Genomic DNA, 20,556 nt, shown 5'->3' with positions numbered 1-20,556 from the left:
AGTCTCCATCTGAGGATTGTTAGAGATTGAGTATATGTAAAGTGTTTAGAATGGTTTCTAGCTTTTGCACTTTTGTTAAATTTAAAATTTAAAATTCCAGTATAGGTCATGGGCTTGTTGCATTTGCTGTAACTGATTCCTTATTCTGGGGATTTTCTTGTCTTTCAATCATATATTTTTAGTTTAATTCCACTATGATCACAGAACATACTTTGCGTGATTTCATTCCTTTGAAATGTGTTGTTTGCTTTATGGGCCAGCATATGGTCTGCTTGCTAAATGTTCCATGTGCACTTGAAATGTATGTGCATTCTGCAGTTGTTGGATATAGTGTTCCAATATCAAGTCAAATTGGTTAATTGAGTTATTCAAATCTGCTATTCCTTACTGTGGGGGGGGGTTACGGTGGGGGGGTTCTGCTTGTTGGATCAGTTACTGAGATAGCTGTGTAAAATTTCCAATTATGATGATGTATTTGTCTAATTCTCCTTTTAGCTTAACTTTTCTGTATGTATTCAAGGCTGTGTTACTAGATGTATATAAATGTATGGCTGTTGTTTTCCTAGTGAATAAAGCTTTCATCATTATAAATGAGAATGTCCTTTTTTACCTCTAGTAATACTTCTTGCCTCAAAGCCTACTTTGTATGATAAATGATTATATCTACTTTCCTTTGTTTACTATCAATGGATGGACTATTCCATCTTTTTTTTTTTTTTTGGACAGAGACAGTCAGAGAGGGACAGACAGGAAGGGAGATGAGAAGCATCAATTCTTCATTGTGGCATTTTAGTTGTTTGTTGATTGCTTCCTCATATGTGCCTTGACTGGGGTGGGCACCTATGCAGCAGAGCGAGAGTGAGTGACCTCTTGCTCAAGCCAGCAACCTTGGGCTTCAAGCCAGCAACCTTTGGTCTCAAGCCAGCGACCATGGGGTCATGTTTATGATCCCATGCTCAAGTCAGCGACCCCACACTCAAGCTGGTGAGCCCGTGCTCAAACCAGCAACCTCAGGGTTTCGAACCTGGACCCTTCATGTGCCAGTCTGCTCTATCCACTGCACCACCGCCTGGTCAGGCTCTATCCTTTAATTTCAACCTGTGTCCTTATAAAGTCTGTTTCTTATATAAATGTCTTATGTTGAGTTCACCATTTTTAAAACCCAGTTTGACACTCTCTGACTTGTCACCGAATTGCTTACTCCACTTACATTTATATAATTACTAATGGTATAGGGTTTATAGTAAAGCTTTTGATTTTTTCCAATTTGTTCTATTCTTTGTTCATCTGCCCAGCTTTCTTTTGGGGTCATTAGATATTTTTTAAAATTCCGTTTCCCCCTTGAATCTTAGATTTTTATTTTATTGTAATTCTCTCAGGAGTTATCCTAGAATTACAATATTTATCTACAATTTATTATTGTTTTCTTAAATTAGTACTGTTACTTGCCAAATAATGTAAGGATCATACAAGTACTCAACTCCACTTACCTTCCTTCCACCCTTCTACCACCATTATAAATTCCACATTTTCTATTTTCTAACTGTAGGTCTTCACGACATTATTGTTGGTGTTTAGTCAATATTCTTTTATATTTGCCTACATACATACTCATCCTTTCCAATGCTCTTCATTCTTCCTTCCGGTTCTATATTTCCATCTAGGGTCATTTTCCTTCGGGCTGAAATACTTCCTTTAGTTTTTGTAGCACACGCCTGGTAGTGCCAAATTCTCACAGCTTTTATCTGTCAGAAAATGCCTTCAATTTTGAGAATATTTTCACTTAAGTATGAAATCCTAGGTTGGCAGATTTTTTTTTTCCACTTTGAAGATTCCCGTCTTCTGAAGTTTCTGCTGAAAAGCCAGACATTGGTCTTATTGTTACCCCTTCAAAAGTTATGTGTCCTTCCTCTCTGGCTATCTTTAGACTATGATATTCTTAGGTTTGGTTTCTTTTTTATTCCATATGGAGTTTGCTAAGTTTTATGAATTTGTGGGTTGGTGTCTGTCAACAGTTCTGGAAAATTCTCAGCCATTATCTCATCAAATACTGCTTCTGCCGCAATTCCTTTCTGCCTGAGATTTCAATTACACATATCTTAAGATTGTGTTTCATGTGTCTCCTATGCTCTTTTCTTGTATTTGCTGTTGTTTTGTTTTTGCAGTCTTTATCTTTGCTTCAGTTTGGATTTTTTTTTTTTAAGATTTAATTTATTGATTTAGAGAGAGGAGAAAGAAAGAGAGAAAGGTGGGGGTGGGGGTAGGAGTAGAAAGCATCAACTCGTACTTGCCTCTCGTGGGTGCCTGGACTCGGCAAGCCAGGGTTTTGAACTGGCAACCTCAGCGTTCCAGGTCGATGCTTTATCCACTGCGCCACCACAGGTCAGGCAGTTTGGACTTTTCCAACAGACATCTCTTCAAATACTAATTGTCCTCTCCTGTGTTTATTCTTTTAAACCCATACAATGAATTCTTAGTTTCAGATGTATGTTTTTTAAGCTTTCTAAAGAGAAAGCATTATTGAGGTATAGCTTACAAACTGTGGAGAATTCACCCATTTTAGGTGAACTAAACAATTTTAAGTAAACTTATAGAGTTGAGCAACCATTAGCACAATTTTTTTTTTCCGTTTAGTCTTGAATGACATTTCATTTGGACTTTAACTCAAACACATCACTAACTTTGCCAATCAACCTGCCAATACACAGATCATCCAAAACTTTAGCAAGGCAGAATTGCCCCCCCTTGCCATTTTTTGGATATATATACCATGAAGTTCTCCCTTTCAAACTATATGTGATCATTATATTCACAAAATTGTGCAATCATCACCATTTTTTAATTCCAGAACACATTCATCACTCCAAACGGACACCCCATATTCACTAGCAGCCACTCCCCATTCTCTCCTCCCCCAGCTCCCGGCAACCACCAATTAACTGTCTTTGTACACTTGACTTTTCTGGACATTCCACATAAATGAAATCATACAGTATGTGGCCTTCTGTGTCTAGCTTCTTTTCACCGAGCATAATGTTTTCAAGGTCTATTCATATTGTAGCTTGTACTCACTTTTCTACGGCTGAATAGTATTCCACTTTTTGGATATATTATTTTGTTCATCCATTCATCAGTTAATGGATATTTCGGTTGTTTCCACTTTTGACCATTATGATTAACAATACCACAAACATTCATGTACAAGATGTATGGATGTAAGTTTTCAATTCTGGTTATAAACTTAGAAGAGGAATTGCTGGATGTTTAACTTTGTGAGGAAATGCCAAACTGTTTCCCAGCTCGGCTGCACCCTTTTCCATTGCCATCAACAATGTACAAGAGTTCTAACTTCTCGTGCCATTGCCAACAATTGTAATTGTCCGTCTCCTTGATTATAGCCGTCCTAGAGGGTGTTTTATTGTGGTTTTGATTTACATTTCCCCCAGCTTCTTTTATGTGTTTACTAGCCATTTAAATATCATCTTGAGAAATGTCCATTCAAATTCTTGCTCATTTTTTAATTGGGATATCTTTTTGAGTTGTAAGAATTCTTAAAGAATTCAACTGGATACTAGACCCTTACCTACAATCCATATTTAGGACAGTTCTATCACCCCAGAAAGACCCCTTGTGCCTGTCTGAAGACAGTTCCCACTCTCATCCTCAGAGCCAGGGAACCACAAGGCTGCTTTCTATGCTCTGGGGAAGCCCCTCCCTCTAATGAAATTTTGTCTCCTAAATATTGTGAGAGACTTCCCTCTCTCCCCCTCTTGTAGCTTCTATAGGTGGCTTCTAGCATGCCTCCTATAGCTCTGAAGTTCAGCAAATATCCTGTGAGAAAGCCAGTAATGTATCTGGGGTATCTCAGGTTTCTAGTGTGCCCTATCACCAGGAACCTTGTGATTTTCTTTTCTCCAGTAGAAACCCTCTGCATGGACCAAACTCAAACCTCAGTTCCAGGCCCACAATCAGCAAATGCCTCCAGGGGAGAAAATGGCCAGACCACCAGTTCACCTCAAATCTTTTTCCTCCTCTGAAATTTCAATTAATTTAGTCTTTACTACTTCCAGTTTACTGTTTAAAAATATTTTGGTGTTTTAAATCATTTTTCTGGTAGTTGCAGGAGTGCTGTGTTGCTGTGACTACTATATTATACGCTACCCATTAATTACTGTAAACTTCTAAGTCTTTTTATCTTGTTTCCTTCCCCTCCACTTCCAGATACGCTTTTTTTTTTTTTTTTTTTTTTTTTTTTTTGTATTTTTCTGAAGTTGGAAACGGGGAGGCAGTCAGACAGACTCCCGCATGCACCCGACCGGGATCCACCTGGCATGCCCACCAGGGGGCGATGTTCTGCCCCTCTGGGGCGTCGCTCTGTTGCAACCAGAGCCATTCTAGCGCCTGAGGCAGAGGCCACAGAGCCATCCCCAGCACCCGGGCCAACTTTGCTCCAATGGAGCCTTGGCTGCGAGAGAGGAAGAGAGAGACAGAGAGGAAGGAGAGGGGGAGGGGTGGAGAAGCAGATGGGTGCTTCTCCTTGTGCCCTGGCCAAGGATCAAACCCAGGATTCCTGTACGCCAGGCCGACGCTCTACCACTGAGCCAACTGGCCAGGGCCTATGTTAGCTATTTGGTGGCAAAATTCTTCCATGTGAATTTTTAAAGTCCTTTTATCTAGTTCCCCCAAAAAACCTGTTGAGATATTTTTTGGAAAATATATTGAATTTATAAAATACTTGAGACAGAATTGAAATTCTTACACATTTAAGTTATCTATCCATAAAGATGGTGTCCCTATCCATTGAACAAATTTTTATTAGATCCTTAAATATCTTTTACTTTCCTTCATAAAGGAATTGTACGTTGTTGGATTTGATCCTAAGTATTTTATAGTTTATATTTTAAAGCACTTTTTCAGGGTAATATATTTGTTATACATTTTAAGAACTCAAAAAGTATACATTGAGTTTCCCACCCATTTTCCCGTCACCCAATTTTCCTCCAGAAGAAACCAATGTTATTAGTTTACCTATTAATTTTAATATGGTAAATATTAGTATTAGGTCCTCATTCTTGTATCTAGTAATCAGGCTGAATTTTATTATTATTTAAAATAGTAGATCATTTTGGTATTTTTAAAATTTTTTAAAATTATTTATTTATTCATTTTAGAGAGGAGAATGAGAGAGAGAAAGAGACAGAGAGAGAGAGAGAGAGAGAGAGAGAAAGGGGGGAGGAGCAGGAAGCATCAACTCCCATATGTGACTTGACCAGACAAGTGCAGGGTTTCGAACCAGCAACCTCAGTGTTCCAGGTCGACGCTTTATCCACTGTGCCACCACAGGTCAGGCCCATTTTGGCATTCTTATATGTATGTGCAGTTATCTACAAAGAACAATCATTGGTCAGTTCTCAGTGATTTTACTGCCTTGGCTAAGATAACACTAATTAAGCAGCAATGGCCAACAGCTGGATAATAGCTGTAATCAAGGGCAATCCTGCCTTATTCCTGACTTTAGATGAGAGGGCTTCTGTTTCGTATTTATATATGAAATCTGCTGTAGGTTCTTGGCAGATGTCAGGTAAAAAAATTTTTTACCTCTGGTCCTTGTTGCTGAGTGTTTTTTTGGGGTTTTTTTTTGTTGTTGTTTTTTTCATTTTTCCAAAGCTGGAAACAGGGAGGCAGTCAGACAGACTCCCGCATGCGCCCGACCAGGATCCACCCGGCATGCCCACCAGGGGGCGATGTTCTGCCCCTCTGGGGCGTCGCTCTGTTGCATCCAGAGCCATTCTAGCCCCTGAGGCAGAGGCCACAGAGCCATCCCCAGCGCCCGGGCCATCTTTGCTCCAATGGAGCCTCGGCTGCGGGAAGGGAAGAGAGAGACAGAGAGGAAGGAGAGGGGGAGGGGTGGAGAAGCAGATGGGCGCTTCTCCTGTGTGCCCTGGCCGGGAATCGAACCCGGGACTCCTGCACGCCAGGCCGATGCTCCACCGCTGAGCCAACCGGCCAGGGCCTTGCTGAGTGTTTTTATGGGTGTTTTTTTTTAACCTCTGGTCCTTTTTTGCTAAGAATGAAAGTTTTTATGAAATTATTTTATGCAAGTATTGAGATGATAAGGTTTTCCCCCTTTAATGTATTAATTGTGCTGAATCACCTACTCGTGGGGAAAAAAAAAGTAGTCTCAAATAAAACACTTTTACCCCAAGTTGCTATTTATTTTCATGAGGGGGGAGAATAAAAGAACCTTTTATGATAGTGAAAATATACTTTATTTTAATACAATAGCTGCCAGCAATATACTGGTTCCAAAGAGACAAAAGAAAATACAAGCATTCTATAATAAACTTTCATTTGTCTTTTCAAGTAATTCTAAAGAAAATACTCCAATTCTGTTCAACATTATGACTTAGGGAGTTGAAATGTTTTCCCATGATAAAAATATAATTCTGACAGCATCAACCTTGATAATTTGTAAAGAATGGAATAAAAAAGCCCATATAGTATATCAATAATGAATGCTCCCTCTCTTTGAATCAAATACTGTTATAACCAGTATAAGAAATTGGTTCGATAAACTTAATGAAATGTGTATCAAAATGTGGATGAAAAATACACTTTTATTTCTTATCATTTTTACCTTGTAGATATTTTCTAAGGTAATATTTTAAGCTCACAGAAATAAAAAGCTATCTACATGCAACTCTGGAGGGATTCGAAACTCAAAAGAAGTAAAACTGCCTAAATTCTACAGTTGATCAACTTAGGGTAAGAATAAATGTCAGAAATCTCTTAATTGTATACCAGATTGCTCAAGGGTTTAGAGATAAGATGCAGAAGCCAAAGTTCCATGGAATAAAAACTTATATGAATTTTACCACAAGTCAACAACCCTACTAAGAGGTAACAGAATTGTATAGAAAACTCTGCATTTACTTAAAAAAAAAAAAGACGCAACCAACTGAAACAGGAGAGAGCTTTCCAACTGTTGAACACAGAAACTTCTCAGAATCCCTTGGGAAACAGTGAGAGCTTCCATTCAGACTCTAATACCCTTGTTTGTTTAAACATAGGGGAAATGATTCAGTAGTTGCATAAATAATATCAGGTGATTCCCATTATGTCAACCATACACTAGATGAATTGCCACAAAAACTTTTATTCCCAAATCTCTTAAGATGAAAGCCATGATCTTTCTACTAATATAAGATGGGGCAAGAAAGCATTTGCTGGGATCATCCTATTTACTGTAGGCTTTTGTCCATTTGCCAAGCTCAGTATGATTTGACTAACTTCCCTGATAAAGTAATAAGGTCTTTCTACAGAGAAAAATAATTCTGCCTTCATCAAACTCATAACAGACTTCCTTCCTTGGACATTGAGAGGGACAGGCGAGTGGAATCATAGGATACACTTTTTTTAAAGATAAAGAATAAATATCCAAGCTAAAAGTACTTCACAATTGAGTTTCAGAATGTATTTTTCATCACTCTAGCTAAGGACTGTCGCTCTTTCCTCACTAGCCCTCTTCTCTGCACCCCCCCTCAGTTCACCATTCACTGGAAAGAACAGACACCCTTCCTTCTGCATCTTTTTCATACTTTAAGCTGTAAGGCAAGGTTCAGTGTTACTGGCGCCCAGTTACCACTACTTAACAATAGGTGGGAGGTGACAGTGGCTGTCTGTGTACTGGTGCAGATGTGACATTTTTCACCCACTGAAGCTGCTGCTATAGATAGTTCTCAATAGATAACCTGATCGTGCCTCTTCTTGGAACCAGATATATCAGCATCCAATATTGAATTACAAAAATGTGGGGGCTCAAACTTCTGGTCAGCTATAAGGAGTTTTAAGAAAGGTAAAGTAAATCTCCCTGGGCCAAATGGATACAATATGGAGTTTTCTTATCTTTCTGTACTGAGCTAATTACTGCTGGTTAAAAATTGCAGTATTCTTACAAAAATCAGGCTGTTTCCATAAAGCCAGTGCTGGTTAAATGTTAGCATAGCCAAGGGAGGAAATCACTGCCATTTTAAAGCAATACACTTAAAATTTCCAAAAACAGCCCATGAGAAATAGCACTTCTTAAACAAGTTAGTTATAAAAAAAAGTTCACCAAAAATGTACTATATTCACAACCTGTCTTTGGAATGGTACTTAGAAAGTTCAATTTTTTTTTTATAAAAGTGAATGAATGCACAACAAACTTTTGTTCTATGTTCACCAAATCCACCTTCCTTCATTAGAGCACAAATAATTCCTGGTTCAGGACTTCAATTTCAAAACTACACAAACATGCAGAGTGCTATTTCCCAACATAGCTGTGGAAGAAAATAACTGAAGGAAACGCAATGATTAACATTAGGCAAAACTGTATGTAGTACATATGTACTCATCATAACAATCACCATTTAGTCCAAACACAGTAAGCCATCCTCAATACAAAGTCTAACAGTGAGTGGGGGTGGGATGGAAAAGCCGCTGTTCTGTGTATTTTATCTTATTTTTAATGTAGGATGGATAAATGCATTCTTTAGATTAGCCACATTAAATGTGCTTTAGAAACAAGTCTACTTGATATTTTGACTAATCCACCCTAAATTCCTTGGGTTAATTGCTGTGTTAATTTTTACCTTACTAACCACTCTCCTGCTACCGTTGAGGCAACCAAATACCAGTTTATGTAGTGTTGCTCAAAACATCTACAAATTAGCAAGGTCTAGACTTACCAAAAATGGAGCTTTTTAAAACAAAGGAAGAAAACTATAATGTTCCACATGAATGGACATTGGGCAAAACATATACAGCAAACACCACATTTAGACAGAATGTCAGGTGCCCAATGGTTTATCTGCTATGAATAAAATGCTTGAGAAAGACTGAGATTATCCCTCCGTCTAAACTTTTAACTTCTACATAGTGACACATGTTACAGCTGGTATAAAGGATACATGCTTTTAGGAAAAGTAAAAATCCATATACAAAGTAAAGAGCAAACTCTGTAGTGACTCTCTGTAGAAGGCTCTCCGCGGTGCTCACACCCTTTAGTTCCCCAGGATAGACAACACTGGAACAAAGTATTTTGATACAGTAGCAATCCTTCCATATACTCTTATTAATATTATAAAATTCCAAAAATACATAAATATTCCTTGTACCATGCATTATGCACCAGTTTGGGGCTGACTGATGAGGTCATGGTTACCTATTTTAACAGTTAAACACTGCACCTCAAAAGTCCTGCCGTCTATACAGTGAATGGACACAATGGTGAGGGCTCTCGGGAGATGGCAAACTACCTCTAACGTAAAACGTTCGTGACGAAGTGTCTCCAAATTAGGAGAGGAGGGTATGGGGCAGGGGCAGGTCGGCAGGGTAAAAGAATTTTAAAATAATACTGTTTAGGAGTATGTTTAAAGATGGCTACTATACCTTATCTATCCTTCATGCAAAATAAAATTTCTACTTTATAGGAAGAGGAGCAGTCTGTTAGGAAAAGCATATTCTTAATCAGGAAAAGATGTGAAGACATCTCTCTCATAAATGCCATTTTACTTGGTAAGTCTTTTGGCTACATCACTATACGCTATTTCGATCTCCTTGTCACTGGGGCAGGTATTGGTGAACTCATCCCTGCTGTAAGCATTAGTTAAGTATCTCCAGATGCCAGTCATTCTTTTTGGAATATCAAAGTTGCGGTATTTTTTGGCCACCACCTGAAATACAAAAAGATCAAAAGTTAACATTTATTTTCCATGTTAACCAGAAACATCTCTGATTTTAAGAACTATTGATTCTGTGAATCTCTGAGAACTGCTTCTATTTGAAAGAAAGCGCTAGACCAGTGGTTTTCAACCTTTTTACACTTGGGGACCAGTGAAAATAGGAGAATTATTTCAGGGACTGCTAAAGCAGAAATCACCCTGAGCACAAGTGAATACGACTAAGATCATTGGGTCTATAATCTTCGTACAGCTTCAGGGTGGTTAATTCTTCTGCGGACCGGTGCAAATCAGTAGTTGAAAAACACTACTACTCTATACCATTCTCATCAATTTCATCAGAGAGAAGTCCCCTTCATTCTAACTAGAACTTTAAATAAGGACTGCAAACTACAGCAGCGATTCAGAAGTGTGACACCGATTGGAAATGCCTGCTTGACCATCCAGAGAGACAGCCAAGGGTAATCAGTAGAGAGATACTTTAAAACATACACACCAGTTTAGATTTCTGTTCTTCTTGATTTTAATCTTTAGTGCACAAGTAGTGCTTATTACTATTCTATTTAGTAGAGTCTCACACAATAAATGCTCAATAAGCATGTTTTGCCTTGAACAGAAAAGGCCAGGTGATCACAAAACAGAACTGATGATATGTCAATGTATCAAATTCTAATTCAGGGTTACCTGTTATAGCTTTGAATTTTCATGCAGTCACAGAAAAATATGGTATTTCTCTTTCTCATATGCCTCAATTTGAAGGCATAATTTTCCACTTAGTTAACTTTGTGGTGTTTCAACTATAGCCTAACAGCATTAAATAACACTATTTAATGTAGTTAACATATGACTAGGGAGGTTCCTAGTCATATGTCACAAGACACAAAAAGGAAGAGCTATCTTAGCACCTACAGAGTAGACTAGGTTCCGCAGCAATGACACCACACCCCAAAGGCCTACCTTGACAATGTGCAGTTTGGGTAGCAGGTTGCAATCAGCCAGGGTCATTTCATTGCCATCCAGAAATTTACGTGTGGAAAACTTAATGTCCTCCATACTGTTCTCATCAATTTCATCAGGGAGAGGAGAATTCAGATATTCATCCAGTTTCTGCAGTGTTTTCAAGAGACCCCTCTCCAACGCTGAAAGAAACATGGACATACTTAAAAAAGAAAACCACTCAACCCCCAAAGTAGGAGCCTCACTCTTTCAGTGAGTAACTGTCAAATGCTCATTCTGAAACTGAGCCCTAAGAACAAAACAGACAAGGTTCCCACTCTCCGGGGACTTATTTACATGGGCAGGGCAGTGAGACAAACATGTTCAGATAATATATGGCCCAGCACCGTTGAGGTTTAAACTGGAAAAATTGGTGGGAAAAAGCCAACTTATTATTTCAAATCTAGGGAAGAAAATCCTGCCGAAACAGATTGTTTTTTACTCTAATTTTAAGTCCTACTCCTCTGAGGATATCTGGATTTTTTTTTTTCCACCACAAAATGTGTTAGGAAACCCCAATGCAAACAATCCAAGCAGACAGCCTGGAGTTTTTGCACTGTCTTATTTCACAAGACACCAAGAACAGCATACCACATATAACATGAAAAACAGAAGTCAGAGTAGAGCTCAATTTACCATACTAAATTGATGAGGGTCTCTTTAGCCAAATAGATTAAGATACTATAATTGTTATGATTTAGAGAGAAATATGACAGAGCCACTCACATGAATGTATATCTGGAAAGTCAAGTTAGTGACCTTTAACAGAGAGGAGGTGGGGACCTCATTAGAAAGGAAAATGGAATAACAATAGATAGATCTTCTATTATTCTTTCCTCACCTTCACCTTCCCCATCCAACTTCCTTCCCACTCCCAGAATAAATGAGCTCACACAAATGATTACAGTATTTGGCTGTAAAAGAAAGTTATATATCATGAGATGACAATCTATATAGTTACAAACTTGAATAAAGTTGGATCCGTTATGGAAAAAGGCAAATTCCACATGCTGTCTATTAGGTATTGTACATCCTAACCCAATACCTCTTCTTCCAAAATGTTCCCACCCACTCCTCCCTCGGGGCCTTCAAGTAGGACAGATGATAGACAGTGATCCTAGCTAGGTAAGGGGCTGTGGACATAAAAAAGGATGAGTGGGTTTTAGAGAGAACTAGGTCAGACAAAGACATACACAGATGCCTCGTTAGACTGCACTTCACTCTCCTGTGCTTCACAGGTACTGTGTTCTTTACAAACTGAAGGTTTGTGACAACCCTGACTGAAGCAAGTTTATTAGTGCAATTTTTCCAATAGCATTTGCTCACTTCATGTCTCTGTGTCACATTTTGGTAAATCTTACACTATTCCACACTTTTTCATAATTATTATATTCATCATGGTGATACTGATCAGTGATCCTTGATGTTCCTCTTGTCATTATCTAGGCGCACCACACACAGCACCCACATCAAACAGTGGATTTGATCAGCCAGTGCTGTGTGTGCTCTGACTGCTCCACTGACAGGCCACTCCCCCATCTCTCTCCCTGTTCTTGGGCCTCCCAATTCCCTGAGACACAGCAATACTGAAGTAGGCCAATTAATAACTCTTCAACCTGTTAAGTGTTCAAGTGGAAGGAAGAATCACGTTATCTCTCACTTTAAATCAAAAGCTAGAAATGATTAAATCTACTGAGGAAGGAATGTTGAAAGCCAAGAAAGGTCAAAAGCTAGGCCTTGCGTCAATTAGCCAAGTTATGAATTCATGAAAAGGAAAATTTCTTGAAGTTCTGCAGCCCATGGATCAAGGAGAATTTCAACTTTTTCAAGTCTTATTTAAAAAATATATTTCAGCCTGACCTGTGGTGGCACAGTGAATAAAGCATCGACCTGGAACGCTGAGGTCGCTGGTTTGAAACCCTAGGCTTGCCCAGTCAAGGCACATATGGGAGTTGATGCTTCCTGCTCCTCTCTCCTTCTCTCTCTCCCTGTCTCTCTCTCTGTCTCTCTCTCTCTGTGCCTCTCTCTCCTCTCCCTAAAATAAATAAAATAAATAAAAAGGATGAATAGAAGATGTCATCCTAATTTATATATATATATATATTTATTTATTTCATAAAGCTATAGCTCCACAAGTCATGACTCTTCTGACGCATCTGGACAAGGCAAACTGAGAACTTCTGGAGCAGATTCCCCATCCTTGATGCCACTAAGAACATTCATGAGTCATGGGAAAGGGTCAAAATATCATCATTAACAGGAGTCCGGGGGGAGGTCGATTCCAGCCCTCATGCATGAGTCTGAGGGGTTCAAGACTTCAGTGGAGGAAGTAACTGCAGATATGGTGGAAACAGCAAGAGAACTAAAATTAGAAGTGGAACCTGCAGATGTGACTGAATCACTGCAATCTCAAGATAAAACGTAAACGGATGAGGAGCTGCTGCTAATAGATGAGCAAAGAAAGTGGTTTCTTGAGATGAAATCTACCCCTGGTGAAGATGCTGTGAAGATTGTTGAATTGACAACAAAGGATTTAGAATGTCACGTGAACTAGTTGATAAAGCAGCACCAGGGTCTGAGAGGGCTGACTCTAATTTTGGAAGTTCTAAGGTGGGTAAAATACTATCAAACAGCGTCCCAGGCCGAGAAATCAGCCATAAAAGGAAGAATCACAGTCAATGTGGCAAACCTCACTGCTGTCACAGCCACCCCAAACATGGCGTCTAGACCCTCCACCAGCGGACTACTACTCATAACAGACTTGCATACTTAATAGTCCTTGGTATAACGTAACTTTTATATGTACCTTATTATTTAACTTATCTGTACAAGCTAAAAACAAAACAAAACAAATGAACAAACAACAAAACTCATAGATACCGGAAACAGATGGGTGGTTATCAGAGGCAAGGAGGTTGGGGAGTAGGCAAAATGGGTGAAGGGGGGGTCAACTATATAGTGACAGATGTAACTAGAATTATTGTGCTTATTATACCACATACAAAGATCAAATTATTATGTTGTACACCCGAAACTAATGTAATGTTACATACCAATTTTACCACACACAAAAAAACTGGGATGATTATAACTGTATAAATCAATATGGTAGCTAAAAATAATGACTGTATAAAAACTTAAAAAATATACAAACACACCAGTATCTGATAACTGAATACCTTGTAGTTTTTAATATGCTTTAAAAAATGTATTGGCCCTGGCCAGTCAGCTCAGTGGTTGAGTGTTAGTCCAGCATGTGGAGGTCCTGGGTTTGATTCCCGGTGGGCACACAGGAGAAGTGACCATCTCCTTCTCCACCCCTCCCCTTTTTATCTCTCTTTCTCATCCCCTCCCACAGCACAGCTCAATTAGTTCAAGTGCATCAGCCCTGCGTGCCGAGGATGGCTCTGTGGAGCCTCCGTTTCAGGCGCTAGAAATAGCTTGGTTGTGAGCATGGCCCTAGATGGACATAGCATTGGCCCCAGATCGGGGTTGCTGGGTGGATCCTGGTCAGGGCGCATGCAGGAGTCTATCTTCTCTCCTCTCACTTAAATAAAAATTTTTTAAAAAATTACTAGTTATTCAGTCCTTGATATGGGCACTTTCTATTACTATTAGATTTTAAAAGCTTTACATTTTTTAAACTCAGGGCTGGTTTACATTAAACTAATAGTCTACTAAATCATGAATTTCTTCTAATTCTTGTTATTAAATTCATACATAACTCTTATGTCCCCTACCACAATATATGTTTTTTTTAAGGTAAAGCCTATGTTTTGTGCTTCTTCTGCACATCCCCTAAAATTCATGGCTCTCTACCTAGGCACATATTAAACATCTGGCCAACAACTGGCCAGACTGAGACAGGACAATAATTAAGTAGAAAAGTTTTGATTTCATAAATGTATGGATAAGGTTCAAAAGGAAATTAGGTAAAAATGTAGAATAGATACTTTTAAAGTCAGATGAGTGACAATATTTCTACTTGACTCTTATGTCTTTGTGGAAAACTAACAATGAGTGGGTACTGCATATTGCTATAGAACGTAATAACCATTTTAAAAAATGTAAAGAACTAGTAATATGTATATATTTTTACTTAGTGAATATCAAATTGGAATGTGTTATGTCAAGTGTCAGGCAAATATTAAGATCAAAGAACTACCTATTTTAGTAACAAAAGGTCACTCTAGCCATAGCCAGAATCAAGCTACTTTCTCCCTTCTCTTCCCTTCCCTTCCCTTCCCTCCCCTCCCTTTCTTTTTTTTTTTATATTTTATTTATTGATTTTTAGAGAGAGAGGAGTGAGAGAGAAAGAGACAGAGAGAAGGGGAGGAGCAGGAAGCATCAACTCCCACATGTGCCTTGACCAGGCAAGCCCAAGGTTTCGAACCAGCAACCTCAGTGTTCCAGGTCGACGCTTTATCCCACTGTGCCACCACAGGTCAGGCCTTCCCTTTCTTTTTTATTTCCCTTCCTCCCTCCCTCTCTTCCTTCCTTTTCTTTTTCTCTCTCTTTCTCTATCAAGCTAGTTTATTTCTTAGAGGAAACAGTTGAGCAGCAGGGCACTGGAACCCGGTAAAATAAAGTTGAGAAGTTAGCAAAGTTCAACGGAAATTAAAGAAGTGACAGGGAATCAAGGCATTTAAAAATAAAGGTAATAAATAGAACCTTTCATTAAGTATGTACAAGCTATTGGTAGTGGATATACTCGGTGAAAAAATTTTCCATTGATGAGAAAGAGAGAGAGAGAAGCACAAATTCGTTTCACTTAATTGTTCCATTTAATTGTGCACTCACTGACTGCTTCTTGTATGTGCCCTGATGAGGGGTCGAACTCATGACCACTATTAAAGCCAAGTCTACACTTTATCCACTGAGCCACCTGGCAGGGCAAAGTTTATAAATGAACAAGAAAATACAATGTGAGAAATAGCTGGGTTAATAAGGAGACCAGGGCATGAAGGGAAACTTTTCATGGTTATATACATATTTTAAAAGGAAAAAAAAAAAAAGAGATAGTCAAACCTCAAGATTATAGAAGAACAAAATTAAAAATTCAATATGCTTTCTATTAAAAGCCATGAATATAAAATAAATACATTTAGATATGAGGACTTGTTCTTTGGCATGATTACAATGAACAGAAGCGGGGCCTGTAAGGAAGATAACATTGCCAGAATTCAAACACTGAAATAATGTCTGAAACGAACTTGAGCGGTATGGCAAGGTTGAGCAAGTTATTGGTCATCAACCTGTTCTAAATCAATCCTTTTTCAGAATTAATTCTCAAATGCATCCAATAGAAAAATAAAATATCCTAAATTTATTTAAAGGTTTATACCATATAACACTTGTAGTCCTACATGTATGGCACAAACTAACATTAAGCTAACAAAACATTACAATTATTGTTCTTTCTCTAATTTTGGCCTTAGGACCACACCTGCAATGAAGGTAAATTGCTGTACCCGACCAGAATGTTAGGTGATTTTTCATAGTTAAGAATCTCAGAAAAGGGTATATTAGTGAACACAAAGATGTTGAATTAGTTTGACACAATTCAAGAAAACAAAGAAAAATACAAGTACCAAAAGGTACTAAAGAGCATCACTCAAAAAACAGTAAGTTTTGAAGAGAAACCATCACAAAGAAATTTGCAGTTGGTGAAGATAAAGGAAATGTAAAGAGTAACCACTAGAAGGCAGTAGCAGCCCACCAGACAGCAGCTCCTGAATAATCTGAATGAGTAAATAAAAGGCAGAAACCATTAAATGTAACAAGCCCCCTATCTACTGGAGAAAAACAATACAATTCACAAAAAAGAAAACAAAATTTATGAGCACTTACATGGATAAAACTGTATTTTAAAGCTACTGCTAGTTTTAATAAAGGTTAACATTACATAAACAATTGTTAAATGTTAGGAAACACATTAGAGGAAAACGGAGAGGTAATGAGTACTTAAAGATGATTAAATACACAATGATGAACAATTATCCTCTAATTCCAAACACCTTCCAGAGTGAGAGAGAGGAAGAGAGGAAGGGAAGTAGAATGCCTCTTCAGTAAAAAGGAACTAATCAGAACCTACAGCTTGCATTCCTCCATTTAAAAATACAGATTTGGACATTATGGAATGTGCCTCAGAGTACATAATGGCATATTCTCACCACTGCTAAATTCATGGACCTCTGAAGAATATTATAAATACCAAACAGACTAATAAATTATCTGTTAGTTGCATTTGGGAGCTTAATAAACTATATAATTATTGAAATCACAGAACCGATAAAAACTTAGGCGAGGCCCTGGACAGTTTGCTCAGTGGTAGAGCGTCGGCCTGGTGTGCGGAAGTCCCGGGTTCAATTCCCGGCCAGAGCACACAGGAGAAGCGCCCATCTGCTTCTCCAACACTCCCCCTCTCCTTCCTCTCTGTCTCTCTCTTCCTCTCCCACAGCCAAGGCTCCATTGGAGCAAAGTTGGCCCGGGCGCTGAAGATAGCTCCATGGCCTCTGCCTCAGACGCTAGAATGGCTCTGGTCGCGACAGAGCGACGCCCCGGATGGGCAGAGCATCGCCCCCTGGTGGGCATGACGGGTGGATCCCGGTTGGGCACATGCGGGAGTCTGTCTGACTGCCTCCCCGTTTCCAGCTTCAGAAAAATACAAAAAACAAAACAAAACTTAGGCTATCTGGGGCAGGTGATTCCTCACCCACCCCTATAAAAAGAAGTACTCATTAATATTTTTTAATGTTTCAAAAGATTACACAAACTCTTACTCCCAACCAACATGGACATGGAACTAAAAGAATTATATAGTTTATCTGTCAATCAATCTATCCATCATCAGTGTTCCCTTTATCTTAGTCTTTATCTGTTGTTGACTCCGTACCATGATCTAAGCTTGGCCCTTCTGTTTCACTTTCATTAGTCAATACCACACCATCTAGGCGTCTAATCCCTTACTTAGAATGAGGTCTTAAAATTATCCAAACATTTGTAAAATAATGGATTTTGTAAAATATTTCCTAGGCTAGTAAAACTAATCAAAGCCCTGCCTCTTCTGATTTACCAGGTAAAATAACAAATCTATCTCTGTGTACGTTGTTCATTGTTTGGAGGAATAAGGGTTGGATCATCCATTTCCTAGGCTTATTTAAGGCATTTAATTGCCTGAAGCAGACAGGTAAGAGACTTGCAACAAATATACATAAGGGGGACCCACTCCCACCTAAAATGATCTGGAACTTTGTTTTCTTAAGTCTGTGGCAGTGACAAGCCCCTGTGGGGGGAAGTTGCTGGGCAACTGGAATTCTTATTTACCGATAGGTAATTTAATATAAGGCCTTCTAAGCTATGCAGTGTGTAATCCACTATGTTGTTTGTTCTTATGTGCTACAGAATTCTAAGGACAGTAAGCATAGCTGGCTACTTAAGATGGTAACAAACTGATAGGAAAAAACAGAATACAAAATTGTACTTAAATGACTCTCTGTCTCCCCAATCTCTCCCCCCATCCCTATCCACAAAGCAATTTTTGTTAAGCAAACACGTTTTATTTTCCTCTCCTCCCTAAGAGTTAAAAGAAATTCAACTACTCTCCAGCTTCCAAAAGCCACAAAGAGAAATAAAAACCTTATGACTTTAAGACACTTCAAAGAACTATGAAACAAGAGCATCTGGGTGTAAGAGTTTTATGAAAAGGAAAGTAGAATAGAATAGAAATGGTGGATAGGAAGGAATCTGGTGTACCTGTTTACTTAGTGTAGAAAGTGCTTAAATAGAAACTTAGAAAAAGAGCCAATTACTAAGCAGAGTTGCTCCCAAACTAACACATTTAATAGATGTAAGTCAGGCCTGAGCACTAACATTCTAACCTTTTCTCCCTTCACTGTGGAAAAATATTTCATGCAGTGAACATTAGTCTAGGAACCACTTAAATTAATACTAAATTATAAAATGCTGCACTTTTAATTTTTTTTCCCCCCCGAAGTGAGTAGCGGTGGGGAGGCAGGCAGACTGCCACATGTGCCCGACCAGGATCCACCTGGCATGCCCACCAGGGGCCGATGCTTGGTACCTCAGGGACGTTGCTCCATTGCAATAGGAGCCATCCCAGCGCCTGAGGTGGAGGCCATGGAGCCATCCTCAGCGCCTGGGCCAACTTTGCTCCAATGGAGCCCTGGCTGTGGGAGGGGAGAGAGAGAGAGAGAGAAAGGAGAGGGGGAGGGGTAGAGAAGCAGATGGGCACTTCTTTTGTGTGCCCTGGCTGGGAATTGAACCTGGGACTTTCATATGCTGGGCTGACACTCCACCACTGAGCCAACCGGCCACGGCCACACTTTTAAATTTTAATAATAATAAAAAAAATAATAATAGCCTGAATAGTTAGAAATCTGTCTATTGAAATGATATAAGGAAATCTGCAACTGTTTCAATTTTTTTAAATGTTTATTCTTGCTTAACCATCACTGATTTGCCCCTGCTTGCTGTGTTCTCGGTCATTTGCTGCCATAAACTTCCACCCAAAAGAACCCCACTCGGCTGGTCAAACACCGTCATCATCTGCAGTGTGTTAGGGACAAAAAACCAGCAACAGGCCAATCACTCACTTCAGATCACCCTAACTCAGAATTCTCTCCCATATATTAAATTTTGTAAGGGTGGCAACAAGCAACAGAAAAGTAAGATGTCAGGAATTTTGCTAATGTGCTCTGCTGTGTTGTTACAAAGTCTATCTACTCTGAGAAGACACACTCATGACACAACAGCTTTTTTTTTTTTAAGCACACAAATGTATATTTTACATATTTAACTATCACATACTCATATTTCTTGCTCAAATAGGAAAATATATATGAAAAGCTCAACTGTCTAAAACTATGATGAATTAAAGTGTCTTTAGAAGTTGGCTTTTGGTTATTGTTGTTAATTAAGTATCAGTGCTCTGTCAAGAGAGAGCACATGCCCTGGCCGGTTGGCTCAGCGGTAGAGCGTCGGCCTAGCGTGCGGAGGACCCGGGTTCGATTCCCGGCCAGGGCACATAGGAGAAGCGCCCATTTGCTTCTCCACCCCTCCACCGCGCTTTCCTCTCTGTCTCTCTCTTCCCCTCCCGCAGCCAAGGCTCCATTGGAGCAAAGATGGCCCGGGCGCTGGGCATGGCTCTGTGGCCTCTGCCTCAGGCGCTAGAGTGGCTCTGGTCGCAATATGGCGACGCCCAGGATGGGCAGAGCATCGCCCCCTGGGGGGCAGAGCACCGCCCCTGGTGGGCGTGCCGGGTGGATCCCGGTCGGGCACATGCGGGAGTCTGTCTGACTGTCACTCCCTGTTTCCAGCTTCAGAAAAATGAAAAAGAAAAAAAAAAAAAAAAAAAAAAGAGAGAGCACAGTTTTCTCAGGAGAGAACAATGCTTAACATCTGAAAGGAAATTACTGAATGATGTAGCTAAAGCAAGTTTCTCTAACTGCGGCCTCTTTCAAAGGGGCTTCCCTCCAGCAGACCAAATATAAGTTTGACAAGTGAAATATATAATGAGAGAGTGTCCTTTAATATAATAGAAGAAAATCACACCCACATTACCTAAACAATTCTCACCATGAAAATATGACATTAAAATTAGAATGCAGGCCCTGGCCGGTTGGCTCAGCGGTAGAGCGTCGGCCTGGCGTGCGGGGGACCCAGGTTCGATTCCCGGCCAGGGCACATAGGAGAAGTGCCCATTTGCTTCTCCAGCCCCCCCCCTTCCTCTCTGTCTCTCTCTTCCCCTCTCGCAGCCAAGGCTCCATTGGAGCAAAGATGGCCCGGGCGCTGGGGATGGCTCCTTGGCCTCTGCTCCAGG

The 20,556-nt window shown here is 39.6% G+C and overlaps 1 protein-coding gene across 1 annotated transcript in view; it reads right to left on the bottom strand.

Moving 5' to 3' along the window:
- Positions 1 to 6,245: 6,245 nt before the first annotated feature.
- Positions 6,246 to 20,556, bottom strand: part of CLIC4 (chloride intracellular channel 4) — a 76,855-nt gene continuing 62,544 nt past the window's right edge. The window contains exons 5-6 of the mRNA XM_066375450.1: positions 10,677 to 10,858; positions 6,246 to 9,713 (exon numbers count right to left, since the gene is read on the bottom strand). Of these exons, the coding sequence (XP_066231547.1) occupies positions 9,549 to 9,713; positions 10,677 to 10,858 (347 nt within the window). The 3' untranslated portion in view covers positions 6,246 to 9,548. The remainder of the gene's footprint in view (positions 9,714 to 10,676; positions 10,859 to 20,556) is intronic.

This window comes from Saccopteryx leptura, chromosome 3 (assembly GCF_036850995.1).
Source record: "Saccopteryx leptura isolate mSacLep1 chromosome 3, mSacLep1_pri_phased_curated, whole genome shotgun sequence".
NCBI lineage: Eukaryota > Metazoa > Chordata > Mammalia > Chiroptera > Emballonuridae > Saccopteryx > Saccopteryx leptura.
The sequence above is the reverse complement of the archived record's forward strand: the minus strand, read 5'-3'. Positions and strand labels throughout refer to the sequence as shown.